At 44.2% G+C, this 12,002-nt stretch overlaps 1 protein-coding gene across 1 annotated transcript; it reads left to right on the top strand.

The window, feature by feature from the left end:
• Positions 1 to 1,711: 1,711 nt before the first annotated feature.
• Positions 1,712 to 9,608, top strand: LOC308159670 (major histocompatibility complex class I-related gene protein-like; the record flags this gene model as incomplete). The annotated part of the gene is made up of 4 exons (XM_080533486.1): positions 1,712 to 1,825; positions 7,727 to 7,993; positions 8,781 to 9,056; positions 9,388 to 9,608. Coding segments are annotated over exons 1-4 (813 nt in total), but the record flags the coding sequence as incomplete, so codon positions are not given.
• Positions 9,609 to 12,002: the final 2,394 nt, after the last annotated feature.

Below are 12,002 nucleotides of genomic sequence, written 5' to 3'. Positions count from 1 at the left end.
GACCGTAAAAAAACTGTCAAAACACAAAGGGGACAACATAAACCAAACATAAACAGGAACAATAAGAAGGCTAAACTTGACTGCCGGCCTGTCTGTACAGATGTGTCTTTAGTTTAAAGGTTAAAGATGACTGTGAATACAGTACTATAACAGCGTGACAACAATAGTCAAAGGGTTGTTGAACAGTAACAACATTTCTATTCTCGGGTTGCGCTCCAACATTATTCTCTGACGCTGACGTTCGTGTGTCCGTTCCTCTGTCCTGCCGCTAGGGGGCGGAAATTCTCCTAAACCGAGTAGATCTCCGCCTGATTTCTGGGAAACAGAAACTTACCAGAGGCAGAGACCATGGGGGGTGTGGTGTCCTGTGTGCGTGTTTGTGTGCGTGCGTGTGTGTGTGTGTGTGTGTGTGTGTGTGTGTGTGTGCGTGTGTGTGTGTAGGGTTGAAATATTTCATCAATTAAAGAAATATGGAACCAAATGTAAAGATGTCAAAAAGGTGCAATATCCAGAGCATGTTGTTGGCCAAAATCTCCCTATAAAATAAAACAAACATTATTATGATAAAGGATTTTTATAAACTACAAAGACTTACTGTACAAAAGGTGTGTGTGTGTGTGTGTGTGTGTGTGTGTGTGTGTGTGTGTGTGTGTGTGTGTGTGTGTGCGTGTGCGTGCGTGTTCATGCGTGTGTGTGTGTGTGTGCGTGTGTGTGTGTGTGTGTGTGTATGTGTGTTGTTGGCTCAGCATTACTGTAACAGATTGTTTCTATGATATCAAAATGCACTGTTAGTATTTATGTCCTTTAGAATTGTACTATTGTATGTGGACATAAATAAAGCATCTAAAATGTGTGTGTGTGTGTGTGTGTGTGTGTGTGTGTACGTGTGCGTGCGTGTTCATGCGTGTGTGTGTGTGTGCGTGTGTGTGTGTGTAGGGTTTCATCATGACAGTGATCCTGTGGCTTGATGCTGTTTGGGACGCTGCTCTGTCTCTTACTGGAACAGATACAGCAGGACAGAGCAACATACACACACACACACACAGCACACACACACACACACACACACACACACACACACACACACATACACACACACACTCTGACCCAAACGCACACATTTGCACATATTTGACCATGAAACTAATATGTTGTGTGTTGTCATGGTTTTTCAAACTGATGGTTATACCTAACCCTCGCCCCGCTGATCAACTTACCTTCAACCTGACTGATGACTGATGACCCAGTAACAGTGAAAGCCACTCAGCTCAGCAGAGCAGACAAGCTGTTTGGGACTCTGTCATGGCTGCCTAATAATGAGCTTAGTGATATTATGGCTGCCTAATAGTGATCTTAGTGATATTATGACTGCCTAATAGTGATCTTAGTGATCTTATGACTGCCTAACCCTAACCCTAATGATTTCTAAATGTAGGCTTACTAAAACATAACTCATATGTTGAGCAGACCTTTTGTCTAAATTATGTTATTAATGATCAGTATTGTGCGCCAGGCCAACTGGCCAAGTCCTTTCGATTTCGAGAGACAACCTCAGATCCGTCCTGCCTGGTTTCTGATGACGTAGGAGGCTTTATTTAATTTCTATTGGTTCATTAAATCCTGTGGTTCTCATCAGGTGTTACTGCGCATGCGCCCGTCCCGTTTTGACTTCTGCCTCGAACGGAACATCGCTACATTTCCTCAACGACTCAACCAAGCAGGCTGGGACAGACAGACGCACCTCTCTGCTTTTCTCTGTCTTCATAACAAGTCCAGATGAGGGCTGTTCTGGGTTTGCTCCTCTGCGTTCACACCGCATCTGCAGGTCAGTGAGCTACAATACATTTAATACATTTAATACAATTACAACAATAGTTTGACACCTCGTTCTCTTAAGACGCACTTCACATCAAGGACCCCAATTGAAATAAGCCCGTGGCTTTCTTGGGTTTTTATCCTTTTAGTTGACCTTGTATGTAATATGTACTTTCATGTACCTACTTCTGCAAATCTTCTAATAAAGTTTTCAATCAATCAATCAAAAACATTATTCTCTCGATAAAGCTTTGCTGTTGTTTGCTGTATCACATCATGGGCCTGTTTGACCTTCCTGCATTTATTTACACAATGAAATTCAGTCAAATGAAAATGTAAATAATGAGTCATAATGAAAACGGTCCGTGTTTGTGTCACATCCATTAGATGTGATCCCCTCTGTGTTTGAGAGGTTTAGACTAATGTACTTCTTGTAAGTCTCTTCGGATAGAAGCGTCTGCTAAATGACCAACATGGAAATGTCAAATGTTACTTTCCCGGAAAGCAATTCAGGACTGTTGTTTTACAGGTGGTTGGAGGTTTAATGACAGCTGATCAAACTATCTAAGACAGTGTTTCTCTAGTCACGACACCCATAATCTTTATTGCCATTATGGAAACATAACTTACATTGTCAAAGCAAGTGTGAAGATAAAAAACTAACTAAAAGGATGTAATGTACGACTAGAATAAAGAAATGGTTAAACTGAGCTGTGTATGAATATAATATACAGGTAAATAAAGATAGCCTAACTTAAAAAAAAAGAAAAAAGAAAAGCGTGGACATTGCAGTTAAAAATATGAATACAATACAACTAACTGAGAAGTGTGTAAACATTGTTGTATATTACAATAATAATGTTTGGTTGTTGTATATTACAATAATAATGATGTTTGGTTGTCACACCTGGTCTGGGAACAGCAGATGTAGAGGACCTGATGTTCCTCTGTGGCTCAGTGGCTAGGCTGATGTTGTGGGTTCAATTCCTGCTGGGACCATACATACAAACAGTGTATGTAGCCTTCTCACTGTGCTGTGAGCTGCTTTGGATCAGTGTCAGACAAATGGCATAAATATGATCACACTCAGTTATTTAATACCACTACCATTGCATAACATACAATGGTTAGGGTTAAGTTGAGGTCAGGGTTAGTGTTAAGTTAAGGTTAGGGTTAAGGTCAGGGTTAGTGTTAAGTTATGGTTAGGGTTAAGTTGAGGTCAGGGTTAGTGTTAAGTTAAGGTTAGGGTTAAGGTCAGGGTTAGTGTTAAGTTATGGTTAGGGTTAAGGTCGGGGTTAGTGTTAAGTTATGGTTAGGGTTAAGGTCAGGGTTAGTGTTAAGTTATGGTTAGGGTTAAGTTGAGGTCAGGGTTAGTGTTAAGTTAAGGTTAGGGTTAAGGTCAGGGTTAGGGTTAAACGTTGGCCATCCCAAGGATCCCATTTAGCATCTGTCCTGCCAAATGCTGCTGTGTCGGTCTGGCAGGGAGATCAGAATAGTCACATGATTTCTTTTAACAGCAACAATGATGTATAATACAACCGTCCACCTGTAGAGGGCGCTCTGATCACAGATACGCACCACGGTTCTGTGTGTGTGTGTGTGTGTGTGTGTGTGTGTGTGTGTGTGTGTGTGTGTGTGTGTGCGTGTGTGTGTGTGTGTGTGTGTGTGTGTGTGTGTGTGTGTACTTCTCACCAGGGGACTTTCCAGTCCTTGATTCATGGCCTGATAACTGCACTTGTTGTGGTAATCCCTCCATACACACATACCAACACACTCTGACAGGAGGTTTATTAGTGTTGAGAAATGCACTTTAGGACTAAATAAACATGAAACTTGAAGCTAACATGTTAGCTCCCATGGTTGGTCCTGTAGATAAATGTAATCTAGTCAAATCGAAGTTTATTCATCATATCCGCAGCATACAGCCGTAGACGGTGTAATGGAATGCTTTGGGCAGCTACCTCCTCAACAACGCCACAAAGTACAAAAATAATAAAAACAACAACATAGGTAGCAATAGTAGTAAGAGATGAAGTCAAGATGTATTCAGAGTTTTTCATGGGAGAAATTTTGTATGAAAACGAAACTAACAAAGAATATGACTCCATGTCACACATCCCACAGCGAAACAGATCTGACCAATCAGGCGTGAGCGCTGTGTCAGTGTGTCGGCCATGTCAGGAGGACGGGGAGATGAAGACACAAAATGGCCGAATGGGTTTCTAGTGACGAGTGCTGCGCTTGCACTACCTCAACAACATGTTGTCACCTCCACGCCCCAGTGTGTGTGTGTGTGTGTGTGTGTGTGTGTGTGTGTGTGTGTGTGTGTGTGTGCGTGCGTGTGTGCGTGCGTGCGGTACTTTCCAGGAAATGCTTAGCCACACTGTGTGGTTTTATGAGTGTTCTGGTTGTGATGCTATAAAAGCGTTTCTTATCAAGAGGAGAAGCACCTCCTTCAGCGTGATGTCAAACATCATCAGAGTGATTCCAGTCTGACAACTACAGGGAACTCTGTGTTTGCTGCCAGGCCCCCTGGACACACCTCCCCCTCCACTGGGTTAGGTCAGGGTCAGGTTAGGGTCAGGGTGAGGGTTAGGATAGGGTTAGGGTCAGGTTAGGGTCAGGGTGATGGTTAGGTCAGGGTCAGGTTAGGGTCAGGGTGAGGGTTAGGTCAGGGTGGGGGTTAGGTTAGAGTCAGGGTCAGGCCCCCTGTACACACCTGTAACTAGTTAGAATAGAATAGAATAGACTTTATTGTCCTTGTACAGTTGCCTATACAATGAAATTGTATACACATGCAACCAGCAGGGCAGAGCGCATAAGAACTGCCCCAATATCGCTACTGCTAAATATAATTCCATAACTGGACACTACTTAATTTCCAATCATAGTGGAGGTATTATGGCAGATATATATGTGTGGTGGCCTGGGAAAACCCTTCACATGGTGGCATTTTGACATTTTCATTTTTTTATATTTCCATAAATTAGAAGTTCTCAGCTATTCATAACTGGTCCCTTTATTTTAAAAAGTTATGAGCATTTTAATGTATCATGTCAAAAAAAGTGAAAGGTGAGAAATGCTGCCCCCATGCTGCCCCCGACTCCTTTCTCCTCCGGGTCGGGGGAGGAGCCTATGCAGATCGGCCGGTCTCGTTTGTCTGCTTGTGATGCGGTGTTAGTCTGCTCGCCTCGTCGGTATGCGAGGGACAGATCCATTTGTGTGTCTTCTAGTTAAGATTGTATTACTTTATGCTTATTGTGAGCATCAGTAAACTGGCAATAACACAGGTGGAAGTATCGTCTCTCCTTTCGCTCATGTGTGCGTGCGTTAGTTAACTGAGAATGAGACACGTTCAACGTGACGTTGTTTCGCTAGCAAACTACCCACCACAAAAACATAAAAATAAGTACTTTCTCTTTTGTTTTCTTAAAATGTTTATTCACCATAATGTAGTATGGAGTTCAAAGTACTAGAATACCACATAATATCAAAATCGCAGAAATAGGACATTTCCATCTATTTTTGCTCTTTGCCACAAACGAACGCCAGCGACATCCGACGGGTTTTCCCAGGCCACCACACATATACTGTATACATACAGGTGGAAAGGCTTTTTTTAAAGGCATTTTTCTTTAAAAATTAGTTTTTCAGATTTTATCCCTTTTTCACCCAATTTGGTATCCAATTGAACCCAACCTAGCATCCAATTATCCCCTGCCTATTGCGTAGGATCCGCCGCACGACCCCGTGGCCGGCAGCCCCAGAGGAGATCGCCAGGCAGACTAGCTGTCTGGCTCCTCGAGCCCGACACCGTTATTCCGGCACCCCGGGGGCGGTGTTGCGCGACGGATCCTTGTCCGGAAATAGTCCTATACCTCCCTTTGGGAGCGGCCGCTCAATATGCTGCTCCCTGTGTGCCCTGGCCATATCCGGGTCTGGCGAGACCGGGATTCGATCCCAGTCCCCGGTGGGCAGCTTGCACTAGTGGCTAGTGCTTAGACCGCTGCGCCACCGCGGGGCTTTTAAAGGCATTTTTAAAGAACTCCCAGCAGAGTCATATGTCTCGCATATGTCTAATTGAGTCAACTCTATTATACTTATCATCAAGTTCTCCCATACTGTGCTGATGGACTAGTATAGTATGTTTATATCAACGGTAATCAAGTGCTATAGTTGGCGAGCGCACTTGGTGATGGTAAACACTTGTGATACGAGTTGACTCGCTGGAACGAGACAGGCGCGCGAGACCACCATACATCTGCCATATCATACCTATGATATGATTTATCATCATATTCTTCAATATAAAATGGAGGTATGATGTGGCAGATACATATATGGTGCGTGGCGGTCCCGCGCGCCCGTCCCGCTCCAGTTCTAGTAGTTCTAGTAGTTCTAGTAGTTCTAGTAGTTCTAGTAGATCTAGTAGTTCTAGTAGTTCTAGTAGTTCTAGTAGTTTTTTACATTTTTACCCATTTCTGGTCTAATTGTATTTTGAAGACAGGTTGCATCCAGGACAGTTTTATCTGTTATTATGACACCCGAGGCATCCGTTTATCAACAAGGCCCCGTTTAACAGTTTGAAACTGTAAAGCCATTTAAGTTCTCAAGTTCTCAAGTTCTCATGGCCAAGTTAGAAAGACATCATTGCATCATTGTTTCTTCTTTTAAAATTCTCTTCTGCTGAAAGTCTCAAAGAGCTTTTTTGTTGGAATTGATTTTTATATTCTTTGGTTGTTGAGTAAAAAGGGAATAAAGAATACTTGATTAAGTTTGAGGTTTGTACTGTTCATGGCTCTTACATTGTCACCAAGTTGAAATAAAAAGCATCAGACTGATCTCAAAGTGAAGTGGATTTATTCTATATTACTGAATAACTAATAAGTTATGCTATGATAATGCTAATAAGTTCTAGTATATCAACACAACCAGGGAATCGCCGACATGTGTGAAATAAGAGCGACCCGGGAATCTACCTGCATTTGGCTCATGTCTGAACGGCGAAAATGCCTGGTCAGCACAGCCTGGGATTCCATGGAAATTACAGGGAACTATGTGTGAAAGAGGCTTTAGATAGTAGTTAGTTCAGTAGATAGTAGTTCAGTTCAGTAGATAACTAGTTGAATGTTATATAGTTCAGTAGATAACTAGTTGTAGATAACTTGATCTAGATCACTAGTCCAGTGGCATCGATAGTCACAGGAAAGTTGCTGGGAGAAATGACACATTTCTCTCCTCTCCGTCTCTGGTCTGCTGCGTTTGTGAAGTAGCAGCGTAGTTCTCCAGGTGTGTTGGAGAGCAGCAGGACATCAGCTGAGCTCAGCAGAGGAGCAGAGACGTGGTTTTACTTCAGCCTGTCTGAACCTGAACCTGTTAGGCTTCATGATGATGATGATGATGTCAAGATGATGGATTTACTCTGCTTGTGAATCACCTGATAGTCAGAAACGCATCTCACTAGTCTGTCCTCGCCGTGGTGCTGAGCCCCTCAATGCCCCAGTAATGACAGTGGTGGTAATACCAGCAGTGGCCAGTAGATGTTAATACCAGCAGTGACCAGTAGATGTTAATACCAGCAGTGGCCAGTAGATGTTAATACCAGCAGTGACCAGTAGATGTTAATACCAGCAGTGGCCAGTAGGTGTTAATACCAGCAGTGACCAGTAGATGTTAATACCAGCAGTGGCCAGTAGATGTTAATACCAGCAGTGGCCAGTAGATGTTAATACCAGCAGTGGCCAGTAGGTGTTAATACCAGCAGTGACCAGTAGGTGATTCATATCGGAGGAGGAGAGGAGAGGGGGATGATAGAGGGTGTAACAAACACAATGCTCTCCTGTGGTTCCTTTGTAAGTTCATACATACATAGTATTATATCTCTGCATACTTTCATTCATGTTTCTTCTAGTGACCCACTCCTATCACAACTTCTACACTGCATCCTCTGGAGTTCCAAACCTCCCAGAGTTTGTGATGGTGGGGATGTTGGATGGTGTTCAGGTGCTTCACTATGACAGCATCACCAAGAGAGCCGTGCCCAAACAGGACTGGATGAACAACGTGACTAAAGATGACCCACAGTACTGGGAGAGGGAGACTCAGAATTTGATGGGCACCCAGCAGACCTTCAAAGCTAGCCTTGGTACTCTGAAGCAGCGTTTCAACCAGAGTGGAGGTGAGAGCAACACCTTCTTGACTGTTACATTCCTCCTGATGGTTTTAACCATAGTTGATATTTCCGTGTTGTTCTCTTGGATCTGGGGAAGTTCTGACCTGATCCGTCTCACATTGAGAAGCATCAACATGATCCTACATGAGATAAAACTCTGTTGGACTGAACTGACCAGAACAACCTAGTGGACCTTCTGCTGAGGGACCGTCACACACAGAACCTTTCACTCTGGACCTTTACACTCTCACTACACACACACACACACACACACACACACACACACACCTACACACACACAGGCACGCACGCACACACACACACCACACACACACACACACAGGCACGCACGCGCACACACACACACACCACACACACACACACAGGCACGCACGCGCACGCGCACACACACACACTCACACTCACACTCACACTCACACACACCCACACACCACACACACACAGGCACGCACGCGCACACACACACACACACACACACACTCTCTCTCTCTCTCTGAATCATGTACTCTGTGTCTGACTGAAGGTGTGACATCACTGTGTTTTATTACTGCTGATAGACGATGATAGAGGACCCTGTCTGACTGAACCTGTCTGTCTCTCTCTCTGTCTGTTTCTCTCTCTGTCTGTCTTTCTGTCTGTCTGTCTGTCTGTCTCTCTCTCTCTCTCTCTCTCTCTCTCTGTTTGTCTCTGTCTGTCTGTCTCTCTGTCTGTCTCTCTCTCTCTCTCTCTCTCTCTCTCTCTCTCTCTCTCTCTCTCTCTCTCTCTCTCTCAGATGGACATATTGTCCAGATCATGTATGGTTGTAGTTGGGATGAGGAGACTGGAATCACAGAGGGGTTTGAGCAGTATGGCTATGATGGAGAGGACTTTCTGTCCTTTGACCTGCGGACGTTGACATGGATTGCTCCAGTGTCACAGGCCGTCATCACCAAACACAGGTGGGACAGTCTTCAAGCTCAGAATGAGTACAACAAACACTACTACACCCAGACCTGCATTGAGTATCTGAAGAAGTACCTGCAGTACGGGGAGAGCACTCTGAAGACAGGTACACACTGACACATCACCTGACACATCACCTGACACAACATGTTCATATTCAACTACTCTGAAGTGGAACAATTACATTCCTTCTATTTCCTGCTCTTTTTTTTTTTACTGCTGCCCTTTCCCCCTCTCTCTCCCTCCCTCTTTTATTTCCTGCTCCTTCTCTCTCCCCCTCCCACCCAAACTACTGCTTTTCGCATCTCTCTTTCCCCCTTCCTCTCCTTCTCCCTCTCTCTCTCTCCCCCTTTCTCTCCTACTCTCTCCCCTCTCTTCCCCTCTCTCTCTTTCCCTCCCTCTCTCGCTTCCTCCCCCCCCCCCCCCCCCCCCCCCAGTCCCTCCCTCAGTGTCTCTGCTCCAGAAGACCCCCTCCTCTCCAGTCACCTGCCACGCTACAGGTTTCTACCCCAGTGCAGTGATGGTGTTCTGGACGAGAGATGGTCAGCTTGATGATCAGCTGTTTGAGGATGTGGAGTACGGAGAGCTTCTCCCCAACCACGACGGAACCTTCCAGATGAGCACTCGCCTCCTTGTGAAGCCTGAGGACTGGGAGAAGAACCAGTATGACTGTGTGGTTCAGCTCTCTGGGATGGAGGTCAACATCGTCATCAGACTGGAGCGCTCCGTGATAAAGACCAACAGAGGTAAGAAGATACAACGTGATCATTCTCAGTGACTCACAGTACAGCAGAGCAGCATGGAGAAAGAGAGGAGAAAGAGAGGAAGTGTTTTGGTTGAGAGGAAACCAAACTGTGACCCTCAGTTCCAGTCTGACTGCTCTGTGTTGGTTACAGTTATCCCTGACCCCGCCCCCCTCATCATTGGAGTTGTGGTCGGATTCCTCCTCCTCCTCATCATCATCATCACCACTGTGTTCTTCATCATGAAGAAGAAGAGGAAGAGCAAGAAAGGTGAGAAACGCTCCTCTTCATCATATCATCAGTGGAGGTGTTGTTGTCAGTATGTTACGTAAGTAATTTACTTACTTACTTACTAAAATCAAACTATAAGAGTCAGTAATATCTTCATGTACAACTCTGTGTTTCAGGATTCTCCCAAGCTAGCAGTAAGTATTCTACACCTTCATGTTGCGTTTACAAATGTATGAATGACAAATATGTGTGGCTGTTCACCATGTATCTGTTACTAGAAACCATAACAATTAAAATATTTACTTACATTTAATTTAATATTGTATCTATTTAGTTGTTGTTGTTGTTGTTGTTGTTGTTGTTGTGTTTTATACAGTGAATGTTAATCTGCTATGGTGCGTCTTGGCCAGGGCTCCCTTATAAAAGAGATTCATATCTCAAAGGGCCCTGGATAAATAAAGCATGAATGAAAACATGTAAATGTTGTTGACGTATAACATGGGACTGTTTCCAAGTCAGAATGTAGTTCTGTATTCCTGGTTAGTTGAACTGGCCTTGTCTTGTTTCCTCGTAGCTTCTGACGATAGTTCCAACAACTCTGCACCCAAAGCATGAGGTTTCTCTGCACTGATCAAACAGGTGAGATTCTATTTGTTGAAACAGACTTCATCCATGCATATGACACTAGTCCTCTGTTGACATGAGTCAGTGATTTAGGGCCGACATGCTAGACAGTTCTAGAGTAGGTGGGTCTCTCAAGTCTGGTCTCTTTGACCTTCAGAGGAACACGTAGGCCTAGGGGATGGTGAGGTGGAGTGATGAGTTCAAGTCCCACCTGGGAACACCACCACTAGTGTGTCCTTGAGTAAGACCTGAGAACACCACCACTAGTGTGTCCTTGAGTAAGACCTGGGAACACCACCACTAGTGTGTCCTTGAGTAAGACGTGGGAACACCACCACTAGTGTGTCCTTGAGTAAGACCTGGGAACACCACCACTAGTGTGTCCTTGAGTAATGCGGGGTACACACATAAGGAGTTTTTGGCCGGTTTTGGCACGATTTTGGGATGTCTGAAAACGACAGAAAACGAGAGAAAACGCCCGATTGTCAGATGGATCTTAACATTTTCCTATAACAAAATCCTGTGGTGTGAGGTGTGTTAAGAGTCAATTCTCTTCAATTGTGCAATCAACTCTCAACTCTCAACCTGCTCGGAAAATGGGCGTGGGGAACGACAGATTCCGGACTCTCTAGTCTCGTTCCCCAAGCCAGAAATCTCGCGTGAACCCATCCTTTTAATATTGCCTTTAAATTACAAAATAATTAAATTAAGATTATATAATGCTTAAAGCACTTTGAGCCGCAACGTTTGCAGGAAAAGCGCTATACAAATAAAGTTATTATTATCTAACGTAGTACCCTGACTGACCTGTACGAGACAACCATGTGCGACAGGGCAAATAAAGTGCAGAAAAACGAAAAGAAGAAGTCAGCTCGCTTCTTGATTGGCGAGCAGGGTTGCCAGATGGGAATGACATTTTCCACCCTAACCACAGTCTAAAACCGCTAATTCCACCAAACAATCTGGCAACCCTATGATTTCTGGTCGGAAGTATTGAACGCATTTCACATTTACGATTGCCGGCCACGCCCATTTTCCGAGCAGGTTGCCAGGGGAGTTGATTGCACAATTGAAGAGAAGTGACTCCTAACACACCTCACACCCCAGGATTTTGTTATAGGAAAATGTTAAGATCCATCTGATAACCGGGCGTTTTCTGTTGTTTTCAGACATCCGAAAATCGCTGAAATCGCAGAAATTCCTTATGTGTGTACCCCGCTTAAGACACTTAGCCCTAAGTTACTCCAGGGAGACTGTCTATGGAATCTCTAATTGTAAGTCGCTAAATGTTTCAAATGTAAAAAATGTAAAATACCTTCTTACATCACTGAACTCAGTATTGACTGTGTGTGTGTGTGTGTGTGTGTGTGTGTGTGTGTGTGTGTGTGTATGTGTGTGTGTGTGTGTGTGTGTGTGTGTGTGTGTGTGTGTGTGTGCGTGCGTGCGTGTGTGTG

The sequence above is a fragment of the Nansenia antarctica genome (assembly GCF_963989245.1).
Source record: "Nansenia antarctica genome assembly, chromosome: 6".
Lineage (NCBI taxonomy): Eukaryota > Metazoa > Chordata > Actinopteri > Argentiniformes > Microstomatidae > Nansenia > Nansenia antarctica.
The sequence above is the reverse complement of the archived record's forward strand: the minus strand, read 5'-3'. Positions and strand labels throughout refer to the sequence as shown.